The sequence below is a fragment of the Perognathus longimembris genome, unplaced genomic scaffold, assembly GCF_023159225.1.
Source record: "Perognathus longimembris pacificus isolate PPM17 unplaced genomic scaffold, ASM2315922v1 HiC_scaffold_4417, whole genome shotgun sequence".
NCBI lineage: Eukaryota > Metazoa > Chordata > Mammalia > Rodentia > Heteromyidae > Perognathus > Perognathus longimembris.
This window is the reverse complement of record NW_025959732.1, coordinates 1-15,571: the sequence shown is the minus strand read 5'-3', so window position 1 is coordinate 15,571 and position 15,571 is coordinate 1. Positions and strand designations below refer to the sequence as shown.

The window sequence follows — 15,571 nt, the reverse complement described above, 5'->3', positions numbered from 1 at the left end:
CATTTACTATCTTTCTGTAATAGTGAGCATAACCCTAACTTAGTCCCTAACTCTAACCTGCTCTGTAAGGTTAATGGAAAACCCAACACCTGCCTAATCTATTTCCAAAACATAACTAAATATTTGTGCTAACGCACACTCTGAGTAGCCCTACTACCACCAGTCCTTAGTGACATCAACAACCGACCCCTAACCCAGTCATATTGTTAGATATGTGTAAATTGTCTGAGAAGCCACATACTGAAGGATGGAATCTTGGAGTATTTATCACAGCATTAGCAGTGTGCAGGCAGCCAGCTGTTACAAAGGCCTGCAGCCCACACAGACCCTCTACACTGTCGGGAAACAGGCCAAAGAGGGAGGAAAGAACAAAAACCACACCAGCAAACCAGTTCTCTCTCCCAGCTTTGAGGACTGGGTTAGGGTTGCTGTGTTGAGCACAGTTATTGTGTGGGTTTAGTTAATGAAAAGTTTCAAGTAAGGCATAGGATTCCTGAGTGGCTTAGGGTATGGATTAGGGTTTGGTTACCATAATCAAATGTTAATCCTACCATTAACACCGAGCCCTATGCCTGAAGCTTAACCCAAATATCGCCTATCTTGCCAAAGTTCATTTTTAACAGCTTGTGCTATTAGGCAGCATGTTGACTCACCAAAAGCAGACGTCCAGTTCGCCCCCTTTCCATCTCATTCTCCACCTTCCAAGCACACTGAGGGCCGGGAGTCCTTCGGGCGCCTCAGCTCCTCCCGGCGCGGCGCGAGGTTCAGCGGTGCTGCCTCCGGGGTGGCGCCGGGACCCCCGCGCCAGGCCAGGGCCGCCGGCTGTGCGGGCAGAAGGGAGAAGAGCTGCGGCTGGCGCTGGAGGCGGAGGAGCGCGGCTGGGGGCTGCGCCGGCCCGGGGCTCGGCTCCGGGAGAGCCGGGCGGGTGGAGGAGGCGCGCGCGCACCTGCCGGGCCCCGGGCGGGGAGGGGCGGCGCCCGGCGCCCAGAGGCCTCCGGTCCCGGGGCGGTGCGCCCTCGCCCGGCGCCGCCCGTCCCCGAGCGGGGTCCGCACCGTCCGCTCCCGCGTCTGCCCGAATCTCAGGCGGGCGTTTCGGGCGGGCAGGGCCAGCACCCCGAGCCTGCGCCCCGGAACCGGGAGGACCCGGACTCGGTGCGGCGCGCGCCGACCCACAGGTCCGGGCCGACGGCTCGGGACGCGCGGCCGCCGGGAGCCGGAAGCGGGGGCTGGAAGCAGGGCGAGGGGAGGGCAGATCTCCCCGGGTCCGGGTGGCGATGGGGGCGGGGGTCACCCCTTCCAGACCCGGGTCCCCGCGCCCCGCCCGGCGGCGCCCGCAGTGCAAACGCGGGTCATGAAGAAGAAACCAGGTGGGCGAGGCGGCGGGCAAACACCCGTGGACAACGCGGGAGAAGCCGCGGCGGCTCCGCGTGGACTTCCCACCTGGAGCTCAGAGCCCCGGATAAACTGCTCCAAGTTCACTCCAGCGCCCCGACACGAACCGCCCGAAAGTTCCAGACCCCTCTAAGGAGGATGAGAACCTCCGCCTTCCCTCACGGCGCATTCCTTACCTGATGGCTGCCGGGTGTGTGGAGCAGGAGCCGGGAAAGGAGGACGCCACGCGGTCTCGGGCAGGAGAGGAGAGCTCGTCCCGCTGACCCGCGCCCACGCTCACAGAGAGCAGCCGCCCCCGGGCGAGGCCTTCTGTAGGGGGGTGGGATGGGGAGGTGAGGCCCGGATGTGACCTCAGGGGCGGGGGAGGCAGCCGCCTCCAGGTGTGCGGGTCACCTAGGTAACTCTGCCTCTGTACTGATGTGACCATCTTGCCTGGTGACACAAAGGAAAAGTATTTTACTCTCCCCAGACATTCAGGGCTGCTGGCAAAAGACCTGGTTGAGAAAGACATTTTGTCTCTCTAGTAAACCTAGTAAATTTAATCAAGTGATCTCTTGGTGCTGTTTTGGTGTGTTTTTAAATTTTTAATTTTATTCTCAAGATGACATACAGAGAGGTTACAGTTACATACGTAAAGTAGTGAGTACATTTCTTGTCAAACTTGTTACCTCCTCCCTCATTTTTCTCCCACCTTCTCTCCTCCCCATGACCTATTGTTTTGAGAGAGGCTTTATATGGACATTCATATTAAGAACAAAAACACACTACTGTAAATGAGCCTCCAGTTTATATTTTCTATTTTTCCATATTCCTGATATAATTATTTTCCCTCTTTAATCTATAAAAACCTGTCTCTTCAAATAGCATTTGCTGGGCTGGAAATATGGCCTAGTGGTAGAGTGCTTGCCTCACATACATGAAGCCCTGGGTTCGAGTTCTCAGCACCGCATACATACAAAAAGCCAGAAGTAGCACTGTGGCTCAAGAGGTTGAGTGCTATCCTTGAGTAAAAAGAAGCCAGGGCCAGGGTCAGTGCTCAAGCCCTGAGTCCAAACCCCAGGACTAGCCAAAACAAACAAATATATACATGTATGGCATTTGCTTTGTACTCTGAAATACTCACTGGTATACAAAACCTATCAACTCTTGAAGTATGAGAAATGGAAGAGTTTTAGATATGGCTACTGCCACCCACAGGAAACCTATGCCAGGCTTAGAAAAGACTGCTGCCTTGGAGCTAAATTTCAGGACAACCTCAAGGCAACACTCATAAATTAACCTATCTAGTCTTGGATGAATCTCAAGGGAAAATGGGGATCCTGGCCTCACTTCTTCAGGGGATTGACATCCCATCTACTTTATTCCTTTTTGACACTAGAACTCACTTTATTGACTTCCTACCCAGAGTTCTTTCTGCATGCACTAGGCTGGAGGTTTAGTGACCAGGGTACAGCATGGATACCATCCACACTTTCTGACCCTTCAGTGCCTCTTAGCTCCATGAATCATGAGGCCATGTAATTCTATTCGAAAATCAATTAGACCATGACATGGCTCGGTGGATTGCTCCATATTCATGTGCTAGGATAATAAATAGGTAGGTTAGGACATATCTACAACCCTACCAGCTCCAAGCAAATCCAATATATCATCATGGCACTGAATCCAAGATTGGATTCATTCTTCTCTACAGGAAGAGGGTATGTGAAAGACTGTCTCCCCTTAAAGGAGACATAGCAAACAGTCAGATACCCAGGACCAAGGTGGAATATGGAGGCAACACAAGCACATGAAATAGCTCCCATAAGATGCAGAAGAGCCAATCTGGTGAGAATTCAAACTATTCCCTGAGGGGGGAAAAAAAGGACCAATAAGCAAGACTCCCCCAAAGAGATTAAAAACAGGAAAGAGCCTAGTAACCCTATAAAAGCCTGTTGCCAACCCCACATTGGCACCTTCACCAGATCAGAAGCAGCAGTAGCAATAGCAGCAATATGCTCTTGGCCTCATTGCCCATCATTTTCCTTTTAATAGTGTCCTAATAAATGTTCCCGGGCTGGGGATATGGCCTAGTGGCAAGAGTGCTTGCCTCGTATACATGAGGCCCTGGGTTCGATTCCCCAGCACCACATATACAGAAAATGGCCAGAAGTGGCGCTGTGGCTCAAGTGGCAGAGTGCTAGCCTTGAGCAAAAAGAAGCCAGGGACAGTGCTCAGGCCCTGAGTCCAAGCCCCAGGACTGGCCAAAAAAAAAAAAAAAAAAAAAAAAAAAAAAATGTTCCCACTAATCATTTCTCAGCAAATTTTTTTTGCCAACTCTCACTTCAAATAATATCTGACTTTTAAGTTACCGAAACAGGTTCATATATCACACAGCATAACAAATCATTTATACTAAGGTTTCTTTAATTATGGCTGTCTCTTTACATTCATCAATGTAGGGACAATTCTTTTTTTTTTTTTTTTTTTTTTTTTTTTTTTTTTTTTTTGCCAGTCCTGGGCCTTGGACTCAGGGCCTGAGCACTGTCCCTGGCTTCTTCCCGCTCAAGGCTAGCACTCTGCCACTTGAGCCACAGCGCCGCTTCTGGCCGTTTTTTCTGTATATGTGGTCTGGGGAATCGAACCTAGGGCCTCGTGTATCCGAGGCAGGCACTCTTGCCACTAGGCTATATCCCCAGCCCCGGGACAATTCTTATACATCACCCTACCCATGTAAAATTTCAAATTCTCATTTGTAATGCCTTAGGATATTTTTGACAATGACCAAACTGCCCCAAGTCAATGTCTAACTCGCATCCCTGATCATCTTTCCTTTTCCTGCTTACCATGAGCAGTCCTTTGTAACTGTGGCTTCTGTGATTTGTACGCTTCGGTGTCCACATGTACAGACCAAAGCTGTGGATAGGGCTACTTACCTGTGTAGATGCTACCAGGGCATGGGCCACAGGTCACTGAAGGGCCACTCACGATGAGGACAGGGTTTGCCACTGAGCCACTCCATGTCTGACCGCCCCAACTCTTGTAGCATCTGCATCAGCTTGGCTTGTAGGGTAGCAAGCAACCCATCTCCAACATGCTCATAAAATTCCAGTGGTGCAGGGTACCGCACACGCCTTAAGTTGGTCAGTCCAATGGTGTGGCGAACGACTCGCAACAGCACATTTATGGAGATGGGGTTCCCAGAAAAGCTAAAGGTTGTGAGCTGGGAACAGTGTCTCAGGGCAGGCAGAATGGCAGTGAGTTGGAGGTTCATGATCCCACATTCCTCTAGGCTCAGGACCTGGAGGGTACTCGATACATTCTCTAGCAGTGCTTCCAGGGTCTCAGAACTTATGTCCATCAGGATAACCCTATTTAGACACAGTCCCCTTAGCTGTCTTGTATTGGGGCACTTAGACAAATTCATCAAGTCTGATTCTAGAAGCAGACAATTGGTGAGAGAGAGGATCTTCAAGGGGCTCCTCAGGCACCTGTGGACAGAGAGAACAGTCAGTGCTGGGGACTGGTGGTGATGAGTAGCAGCCAGTGGGGAGAACTCATAACTCAATACAGCCAATGCAGCAAAGAAAAACCCCAAAGTTTTCCTGATGCCCAACCTTGAGGCTGTCATACTGTAAAGAGGTCTTCCAACAAGGCCAATTTACATGAAGTCCTTTCTACATTTGTTAACCTTGTTCTGGAACTGGGTCAAGTAAATAAGACCTCACATATTCCCTTTCCTTATCTACTGAGTAGAGCAAAGCATACAGATTAGTTGTTGTGATGGTTAAATAAGAGGACCACGAAGATTACTCAGAAAAGAACCTGACCCTAGGTATCAAGAAGAGAAGGACATTAGATTATTTTAGTTCCAGAGACACAAATATAAATCCCCTCAATTAATAACCTGGGGGGGGGGGGAATTAATTTCTTAAAGCAAAAAAGAAGCAGAAGCAGCGTAAGAAGACAAAGCAGAAGCAGCGTAAGAAGACAAAGCAGAAGCAGCGTAAGAAGACAAAGCAGCAGCAGATAAGCACAAAGAAGAGAAGAGGAAGGAGCAGCAGTAGCAGCAATAACAAACCCAAATCAGGCTTTCTTCCAGCAACTGTGTTAATTAAGTCACCTATATTACCTAGTATGAGGCTACTAAAATACCCTTCATAAAGTACAAACCTAGAAGGCAAACAGCCTCCAAAATGTCTGCCAGACACAGGGATCAACTTCAGACTTTTTTTTTTTTTTTTTTTTTTTTTTTTTTTTTGCCAGTCCTGGGACTTGGACTCAGGGCCTGAGCACTGTCCCTGGCTACTTTTTCTCAAGGCTAGCACTCTGCCACTTGAGTCACAGCGCCACTTCTGGCCATTTTCTGTATATGTGGTGCTGGGGAATCGAACCAGGGCTTCAAGTATACGAGGCAAGCACTCTTGCCACTAGGCCATATCCCCAGCCCCCAGACTTTTTTATTATCTCTTAACCACCTATCCTTTATTTCTAGAATCATATACTTCATATATACTCCCTCACATTAAGTACAAATCCATTTTGAAATTGAGTCTCCATTATGATAAAATAAAAGGAATTAAGTAGAACTCTTAAGAGAGAGTTAAGGATGTACCGTTACAATCAATGGATCAATATATCAGTGGGCTGTCTAAAGTATAAATCCTTTATAAAATCTGGCTTATCTAATTCTATGTCTCACTCTGTGTTCTTATGTGTGTTGTTCTCTTTTTAAATTTCTAGACAGAGTTTTACTATGTAGCATAGGCTTATCTCAAAGACAAAATTCTCCTGCCAAGCCTCTCGAATGCTCGAATTACAGGTATAAACTACCACACCCAGGGTCCTGACATTGCTTGAGCACATAGTCTCTGCATATAAACCAAAACAGTGGCATTCACTGGATATTTTCCACTGGACCTCAACTAGATCTGTGAGCCAAAATAAATAGTTGTTCTATATAACTTGAGATGATTGTACCCAGTATATGCAATTGTACTATTCTGATCCAAAGAGGGATAAAGACTACCTCTAAACTGTTTGGATAGATACCATACTTGGGAACAAGACAAATGTTGACATACAGGGACACATGATTATGGCTGTCACAGAGCAAAGATGCTTTATCCATCCTGAAATGAATACAGACCTGTCCTATTCTGCAGAGCAAATGTAATAACCCTCACCTGAGCAAACTGCACAAGGAGCCTTCAAGAGAGCTGATGGATTCCAAATGAAGCTCCTGGAGGTGATGTAGACTGAGCAACTGAGAGCTGAACGTCTCCACAAACTGCTCCTCCTCCTCCCAAGAACTACACTGGGACATCTGTGTCTGAGACAGGAAGAGTCTGTGCAATTTACCCATGTATGGTAGAAGAGAAAGGAGCTTCCCCAGGACTGATAATTTCCAGTTACAGACCAGTTCCAAATCCTGGACAGAATACAGCCTCACCATTTTCAATACCTTCATATTTTGTACGGACAGTGCAAAAATACTCAGCTTGTTACAGTATAAGTGTAGTAAACCTTTCCACTGCTTGGCCTTTTCAATCAGAGAAGTGAGCCATTCATCGTGGCTGCCAATACTGAGGTAGAGATCTATGAACACCTTCAGAGGAGCCCTGGGCTCTTTTGCTCCCATACTGGATCCATCCACCTTTACCTTCATCAATGGCAGGATGGCCTGGGACAGTGAGCACATGCCATCCCTGCTACCAGACCATATAGTTTTCTGACATAGATCCAGTACTTGCAGTTTCCCCTGCCTGTGGATAAAACAGATGATTAATGGAAGGTAAAGGGAAGGGTCTCAGAATGAAGGTAAAGGTCAAATATAAACATGAACTCTAAAACCCAGGTATTAGCTGTGGTCCCCTTTTCTCCTAGGATCTTGCTTTTTCCTCTGATTTCTTCTCTCTTAAGGTTATTCTGTTATCTGACTGTCTGTTTAGCATCTGTTATCTATCTGTTCTTCTACCCAATATGTTTAACTTTGTATTACTGAGTACTGATCATAGGACCTCAGAAGTGCAAGGCAAGTATTCTACCACTGAGATTGAACCCTAGAATCTACTTCCCATACCTTTAAGTGACACTGGGAAGGAATGCAGACATGTTCCTTCAGTCAATAGTGCATTATATGGTGGTTCATCCTAAAGGAGATACCAACAATTGTTTCTAGCACCACCCTAGTGTCCACTCTAAAGGCCTCTGATCCTAGCTACCCGACCCCTACTCCTACCCCCATTGTGCACACTAACTCTAGCCAGTACTCACACCCTAACATGCTCCAACCCCAACCTACACCGTAAGCTCCTCACCAACCTTATGCCTCACCCTAAGCCATTTACTAACCAAAATCCATACAATTGTGTACCTAACACATTCATATTGAACACATTGCCTAACTCTTACCCTAGCCCCTTCCTTAACCCTAATCCTTACCTGTGTTATGGAGTGTAAACCACTCCATAACTCAAACTGATTCCACATAGTTAATTCTCACCCACTCCCTAACCCTCAACCCTTCCTAAACCCTATCCTAAAATCTTCCCTAACAGGCTCCCCAACCTCATCCTTTGTCTACCACATTCCCTATTCCCTTCCCTAACCCACTCCCTAAGCCTGACCCATTCCTCAACCATCATTTACTATCTTTCTGTAATAGTGAGCATAACCCTAACTTAGTCCCTAACTCTAACCTGCTCTGTAAGGTTAATGGAAAACCCAACACCTGCCTAATCTATTTCCAAAACATAACTAAATATTTGTGCTAACGCACACTCTGAGTAGCCCTACTACCACCAGTCCTTAGTGACATCAACAACCGACCCCTAACCCAGTCATATTGTTAGATATGTGTAAATTGTCTGAGAAGCCACATACTGAAGGATGGAATCTTGGAGTATTTATCACAGCATTAGCAGTGTGCAGGCAGCCAGCTGTTACAAAGGCCTGCAGCCCACACAGACCCTCTACACTGTCGGGAAACAGGCCAAAGAGGGAGGAAAGAACAAAAACCACACCAGCAAACCAGTTCTCTCTCCCAGCTTTGAGGACTGGGTTAGGGTTGCTGTGTTGAGCACAGTTATTGTGTGGGTTTAGTTAATGAAAAGTTTCAAGTAAGGCATAGGATTCCTGAGTGGCTTAGGGTATGGATTAGGGTTTGGTTACCATAATCAAATGTTAATCCTACCATTAACACCGAGCCCTATGCCTGAAGCTTAACCCAAATATCGCCTATCTTGCCAAAGTTCATTTTTAACAGCTTGTGCTATTAGGCAGCATGTTGACTCACCAAAAGCAGACGTCCAGTTCGCCCCCTTTCCATCTCATTCTCCACCTTCCAAGCACACTGAGGGCCGGGAGTCCTTCGGGCGCCTCAGCTCCTCCCGGCGCGGCGCGAGGTTCAGCGGTGCTGCCTCCGGGGTGGCGCCGGGACCCCCGCGCCAGGCCAGGGCCGCCGGCTGTGCGGGCAGAAGGGAGAAGAGCTGCGGCTGGCGCTGGAGGCGGAGGAGCGCGGCTGGGGGCTGCGCCGGCCCGGGGCTCGGCTCCGGGAGAGCCGGGCGGGTGGAGGAGGCGCGCGCGCACCTGCCGGGCCCCGGGCGGGGAGGGGCGGCGCCCGGCGCCCAGAGGCCTCCGGTCCCGGGGCGGTGCGCCCTCGCCCGGCGCCGCCCGTCCCCGAGCGGGGTCCGCACCGTCCGCTCCCGCGTCTGCCCGAATCTCAGGCGGGCGTTTCGGGCGGGCAGGGCCAGCACCCCGAGCCTGCGCCCCGGAACCGGGAGGACCCGGACTCGGTGCGGCGCGCGCCGACCCACAGGTCCGGGCCGACGGCTCGGGACGCGCGGCCGCCGGGAGCCGGAAGCGGGGGCTGGAAGCAGGGCGAGGGGAGGGCAGATCTCCCCGGGTCCGGGTGGCGATGGGGGCGGGGGTCACCCCTTCCAGACCCGGGTCCCCGCGCCCCGCCCGGTGGCGCCCGCAGTGCAAACGCGGGTCATGAAGAAGAAACCAGGTGGGCGAGGCGGCGGGCAAACACCCGTGGACAACGCGGGAGAAGCCGCGGCGGCTCCGCGTGGACTTCCCACCTGGAGCTCAGAGCCCCGGATAAACTGCTCCAAGTTCACTCCAGCGCCCCGACACGAACCGCCCGAAAGTTCCAGACCCCTCTAAGGAGGATGAGAACCTCCGCCTTCCCTCACGGCGCATTCCTTACCTGATGGCTGCCGGGTGTGTGGAGCAGGAGCCGGGAAAGGAGGACGCCACGCGGTCTCGGGCAGGAGAGGAGAGCTCGTCCCGCTGACCCGCGCCCACGCTCACAGAGAGCAGCCGCCCCCGGGCGAGGCCTTCTGTAGGGGGGTGGGATGGGGAGGTGAGGCCCGGATGTGACCTCAGGGGCGGGGGAGGCAGCCGCCTCCAGGTGTGCGGGTCACCTAGGTAACTCTGCCTCTGTACTGATGTGACCATCTTGCCTGGTGACACAAAGGAAAAGTATTTTACTCTCCCCAGACATTCAGGGCTGCTGGCAAAAGACCTGGTTGAGAAAGACATTTTGTCTCTCTAGTAAACCTAGTAAATTTAATCAAGTGATCTCTTGGTGCTGTTTTGGTGTGTTTTTAAATTTTTAATTTTATTCTCAAGATGACATACAGAGAGGTTACAGTTACATACGTAAAGTAGTGAGTACATTTCTTGTCAAACTTGTTACCTCCTCCCTCATTTTTCTCCCACCTTCTCTCCTCCCCATGACCTATTGTTTTGAGAGAGGCTTTATATGGACATTCATATTAAGAACAAAAACACACTACTGTAAATGAGCCTCCAGTTTATATTTTCTATTTTTCCATATTCCTGATATAATTATTTTCCCTCTTTAATCTATAAAAACCTGTCTCTTCAAATAGCATTTGCTGGGCTGGAAATATGGCCTAGTGGTAGAGTGCTTGCCTCACATACATGAAGCCCTGGGTTCGAGTTCTCAGCACCGCATACATACAAAAAGCCAGAAGTAGCACTGTGGCTCAAGAGGTTGAGTGCTATCCTTGAGTAAAAAGAAGCCAGGGCCAGGGTCAGTGCTCAAGCCCTGAGTCCAAACCCCAGGACTAGCCAAAACAAACAAATATATACATGTATGGCATTTGCTTTGTACTCTGAAATACTCACTGGTATACAAAACCTATCAACTCTTGAAGTATGAGAAATGGAAGAGTTTTAGATATGGCTACTGCCACCCACAGGAAACCTATGCCAGGCTTAGAAAAGACTGCTGCCTTGGAGCTAAATTTCAGGACAACCTCAAGGCAACACTCATAAATTAACCTATCTAGTCTTGGATGAATCTCAAGGGAAAATGGGGATCCTGGCCTCACTTCTTCAGGGGATTGACATCCCATCTACTTTATTCCTTTTTGACACTAGAACTCACTTTATTGACTTCCTACCCAGAGTTCTTTCTGCATGCACTAGGCTGGAGGTTTAGTGACCAGGGTACAGCATGGATACCATCCACACTTTCTGACCCTTCAGTGCCTCTTAGCTCCATGAATCATGAGGCCATGTAATTCTATTCGAAAATCAATTAGACCATGACATGGCTCGGTGGATTGCTCCATATTCATGTGCTAGGATAATAAATAGGTAGGTTAGGACATATCTACAACCCTACCAGCTCCAAGCAAATCCAATATATCATCATGGCACTGAATCCAAGATTGGATTCATTCTTCTCTACAGGAAGAGGGTATGTGAAAGACTGTCTCCCCTTAAAGGAGACATAGCAAACAGTCAGATACCCAGGACCAAGGTGGAATATGGAGGCAACACAAGCACATGAAATAGCTCCCATAAGATGCAGAAGAGCCAATCTGGTGAGAATTCAAACTATTCCCTGAGGGGGGAAAAAAAGGACCAATAAGCAAGACTCCCCCAAAGAGATTAAAAACAGGAAAGAGCCTAGTAACCCTATAAAAGCCTGTTGCCAACCCCACATTGGCACCTTCACCAGATCAGAAGCAGCAGTAGCAATAGCAGCAATATGCTCTTGGCCTCATTGCCCATCATTTTCCTTTTAATAGTGTCCTAATAAATGTTCCCGGGCTGGGGATATGGCCTAGTGGCAAGAGTGCTTGCCTCGTATACATGAGGCCCTGGGTTCGATTCCCCAGCACCACATATACAGAAAATGGCCAGAAGTGGCGCTGTGGCTCAAGTGGCAGAGTGCTAGCCTTGAGCAAAAAGAAGCCAGGGACAGTGCTCAGGCCCTGAGTCCAAGCCCCAGGACTGGCCAAAAAAAAAAAAAAAAAAAAAAAAAAAAAAATGTTCCCACTAATCATTTCTCAGCAAATTTTTTTTGCCAACTCTCACCTTCAAATAATATCTGACTTTTAAGTTACCGAAACAGGTTCATATATCACACAGCATAACAAATCATTTATACTAAGGTTTCTTTAATTATGGCTGTCTCTTTACATTCATCAATGTAGGGACAATTCTTTTTTTTTTTTTTTTTTTTTTTTTTTTTTTTTTTTGCCAGTCCTGGGCCTTGGACTCAGGGCCTGAGCACTGTCCCTGGCTTCTTCCCGCTCAAGGCTAGCACTCTGCCACTTGAGCCACAGCGCCGCTTCTGGCCGTTTTTTCTGTATATGTGGTCTGGGGAATCGAACCTAGGGCCTCGTGTATCCGAGGCAGGCACTCTTGCCACTAGGCTATATCCCCAGCCCCGGGACAATTCTTATACATCACCCTACCCATGTAAAATTTCAAATTCTCATTTGTAATGCCTTAGGATATTTTTGACAATGACCAAACTGCCCCAAGTCAATGTCTAACTCGCATCCCTGATCATCTTTCCTTTTCCTGCTTACCATGAGCAGTCCTTTGTAACTGTGGCTTCTGTGATTTGTACGCTTCGGTGTCCACATGTACAGACCAAAGCTGTGGATAGGGCTACTTACCTGTGTAGATGCTACCAGGGCATGGGCCACAGGTCACTGAAGGGCCACTCACGATGAGGACAGGGTTTGCCACTGAGCCACTCCATGTCTGACCGCCCCAACTCTTGTAGCATCTGCATCAGCTTGGCTTGTAGGGTAGCAAGCAACCCATCTCCAACATGCTCATAAAATTCCAGTGGTGCAGGGTACCGCACACGCCTTAAGTTGGTCAGTCCAATGGTGTGGCGAACGACTCGCAACAGCACATTTATGGAGATGGGGTTCCCAGAAAAGCTAAAGGTTGTGAGCTGGGAACAGTGTCTCAGGGCAGGCAGAATGGCAGTGAGTTGGAGGTTCATGATCCCACATTCCTCTAGGCTCAGGACCTGGAGGGTACTCGATACATTCTCTAGCAGTGCTTCCAGGGTCTCAGAACTTATGTCCATCAGGATAACCCTATTTAGACACAGTCCCCTTAGCTGTCTTGTATTGGGGCACTTAGACAAATTCATCAAGTCTGATTCTAGAAGCAGACAATTGGTGAGAGAGAGGATCTTCAAGGGGCTCCTCAGGCACCTGTGGACAGAGAGAACAGTCAGTGCTGGGGACTGGTGGTGATGAGTAGCAGCCAGTGGGGAGAACTCATAACTCAATACAGCCAATGCAGCAAAGAAAAACCCCAAAGTTTTCCTGATGCCCAACCTTGAGGCTGTCATACTGTAAAGAGGTCTTCCAACAAGGCCAATTTACATGAAGTCCTTTCTACATTTGTTAACCTTGTTCTGGAACTGGGTCAAGTAAATAAGACCTCACATATTCCCTTTCCTTATCTACTGAGTAGAGCAAAGCATACAGATTAGTTGTTGTGATGGTTAAATAAGAGGACCACGAAGATTACTCAGAAAAGAACCTGACCCTAGGTATCAAGAAGAGAAGGACATTAGATTATTTTAGTTCCAGAGACACAAATATAAATCCCCTCAATTAATAACCTGGGGGGGGGGGAATTAATTTCTTAAAGCAAAAAAGAAGCAGAAGCAGCGTAAGAAGACAAAGCAGAAGCAGCGTAAGAAGACAAAGCAGAAGCAGCGTAAGAAGACAAAGCAGCAGCAGATAAGCACAAAGAAGAGAAGAGGAAGGAGCAGCAGTAGCAGCAATAACAAACCCAAATCAGGCTTTCTTCCAGCAACTGTGTTAATTAAGTCACCTATATTACCTAGTATGAGGCTACTAAAATACCCTTCATAAAGTACAAACCTAGAAGGCAAACAGCCTCCAAAATGTCTGCCAGACACAGGGATCAACTTCAGACTTTTTTTTTTTTTTTTTTTTTTTTTTTTTTTTTTGCCAGTCCTGGGACTTGGACTCAGGGCCTGAGCACTGTCCCTGGCTACTTTTTCTCAAGGCTAGCACTCTGCCACTTGAGTCACAGCGCCACTTCTGGCCATTTTCTGTATATGTGGTGCTGGGGAATCGAACCAGGGCTTCAAGTATACGAGGCAAGCACTCTTGCCACTAGGCCATATCCCCAGCCCCCAGACTTTTTTATTATCTCTTAACCACCTATCCTTTATTTCTAGAATCATATACTTCATATATACTCCCTCACATTAAGTACAAATCCATTTTGAAATTGAGTCTCCATTATGATAAAATAAAAGGAATTAAGTAGAACTCTTAAGAGAGAGTTAAGGATGTACCGTTACAATCAATGGATCAATATATCAGTGGGCTGTCTAAAGTATAAATCCTTTATAAAATCTGGCTTATCTAATTCTATGTCTCACTCTGTGTTCTTATGTGTGTTGTTCTCTTTTTAAATTTCTAGACAGAGTTTTACTATGTAGCATAGGCTTATCTCAAAGACAAAATTCTCCTGCCAAGCCTCTCGAATGCTCGAATTACAGGTATAAACTACCACACCCAGGGTCCTGACATTGCTTGAGCACATAGTCTCTGCATATAAACCAAAACAGTGGCATTCACTGGATATTTTCCACTGGACCTCAACTAGATCTGTGAGCCAAAATAAATAGTTGTTCTATATAACTTGAGATGATTGTACCCAGTATATGCAATTGTACTATTCTGATCCAAAGAGGGATAAAGACTACCTCTAAACTGTTTGGATAGATACCATACTTGGGAACAAGACAAATGTTGACATACAGGGACACATGATTATGGCTGTCACAGAGCAAAGATGCTTTATCCATCCTGAAATGAATACAGACCTGTCCTATTCTGCAGAGCAAATGTAATAACCCTCACCTGAGCAAACTGCACAAGGAGCCTTCAAGAGAGCTGATGGATTCCAAATGAAGCTCCTGGAGGTGATGTAGACTGAGCAACTGAGAGCTGAACGTCTCCACAAACTGCTCCTCCTCCTCCCAAGAACTACACTGGGACATCTGTGTCTGAGACAGGAAGAGTCTGTGCAATTTACCCATGTATGGTAGAAGAGAAAGGAGCTTCCCCAGGACTGATAATTTCCAGTTACAGACCAGTTCCAAATCCTGGACAGAATACAGCCTCACCATTTTCAATACCTTCATATTTTGTACGGACAGTGCAAAAATACTCAGCTTGTTACAGTATAAGTGTAGTAAACCTTTCCACTGCTTGGCCTTTTCAATCAGAGAAGTGAGCCATTCATCGTGGCTGCCAATACTGAGGTAGAGATCTATGAACACCTTCAGAGGAGCCCTGGGCTCTTTTGCTCCCATACTGGATCCATCCACCTTTACCTTCATCAATGGCAGGATGGCCTGGGACAGTGAGCACATGCCATCCCTGCTACCAGACCATATAGTTTTCTGACATAGATCCAGTACTTGCAGTTTCCCCTGCCTGTGGATAAAACAGATGATTAATGGAAGGTAAAGGGAAGGGTCTCAGAATGAAGGTAAAGGTCAAATATAAACATGAACTCTAAAACCCAGGTATTAGCTGTGGTCCCCTTTTCTCCTAGGATCTTGCTTTTTCCTCTGATTTCTTCTCTCTTAAGGTTATTCTGTTATCTGACTGTCTGTTTAGCATCTGTTATCTATCTGTTCTTCTACCCAATATGTTTAACTTTGTATTACTGAGTACTGATCATAGGACCTCAGAAGTGCAAGGCAAGTATTCTACCACTGAGATTGAACCCTAGAATCTACTTCCCATACCTTTAAGTGACACTGGGAAGGAATGCAGACATGTTCCTTCAGTCAATAGTGCATTATATGGTGGTTCATCCTAAAGGAGATACCAACAATTGTTTCTAGCACCAC

The 15,571-nt window shown here is 47.6% G+C and overlaps 2 protein-coding genes across 4 annotated transcripts; both read right to left on the bottom strand.

The window, feature by feature from the left end:
- Positions 1 to 4,285: 4,285 nt before the first annotated feature.
- Positions 4,286 to 7,216, bottom strand: LOC125344814 (melanoma antigen preferentially expressed in tumors-like). Of its 2 annotated transcripts, XM_048337151.1 has the most exons (3): positions 7,034 to 7,216; positions 6,558 to 6,703; positions 4,286 to 4,862 (listed from the first exon to the last, which is right to left on the bottom strand). In XM_048337151.1, the coding sequence occupies exons 1-3, from the start codon at positions 7,070 to 7,072 to the stop codon at positions 4,319 to 4,321; spliced, it is 729 nt and encodes a 242-aa protein (XP_048193108.1). In that variant the 5' UTR covers positions 7,073 to 7,216; the 3' UTR covers positions 4,286 to 4,318. The 2 variants fall into 2 exon arrangements, with proteins under 2 accessions (XP_048193108.1, XP_048193107.1); XM_048337150.1 differs by having other exon boundaries at positions 6,558 to 7,215.
- A 5,085-nt stretch (positions 7,217 to 12,301) lies between these two features.
- Positions 12,302 to 15,215, bottom strand: LOC125344815 (melanoma antigen preferentially expressed in tumors-like). 2 transcript variants are annotated; one of them, XM_048337153.1, is made up of 3 exons: positions 15,047 to 15,215; positions 14,571 to 14,716; positions 12,302 to 12,875 (listed from the first exon to the last, which is right to left on the bottom strand). In XM_048337153.1, exons 1-3 carry the CDS (start codon positions 15,083 to 15,085, stop codon positions 12,332 to 12,334), a joined length of 729 nt encoding a protein of 242 aa, XP_048193110.1. In that variant the 5' UTR covers positions 15,086 to 15,215; the 3' UTR covers positions 12,302 to 12,331. The 2 variants fall into 2 exon arrangements, with proteins under 2 accessions (XP_048193110.1, XP_048193109.1); XM_048337152.1 differs by having other exon boundaries at positions 14,571 to 15,214.
- Between the last annotated feature and the right edge of the window lie 356 nt (positions 15,216 to 15,571).

Excerpts from the sequence above, each read along its gene's own strand:
- LOC125344814 (XM_048337150.1), bottom strand. The coding sequence starts at position 7,072 with ATGTGCTCACTGTCCCAGGCCATCCTGCCATTGATGAAGGTAAAGGTG. Across the intron at positions 4,863-6,557 it reads TCCTTGTGCAGTTTGCTCAG|GTGCCTGAGGAGCCCCTTGA; the intron begins GTGAGGGTTATT and ends CTCTGTCCACAG.
- LOC125344815 (XM_048337152.1), bottom strand. The coding sequence starts at position 15,085 with ATGTGCTCACTGTCCCAGGCCATCCTGCCATTGATGAAGGTAAAGGTG. Across the intron at positions 12,876-14,570 it reads TCCTTGTGCAGTTTGCTCAG|GTGCCTGAGGAGCCCCTTGA; the intron begins GTGAGGGTTATT and ends CTCTGTCCACAG.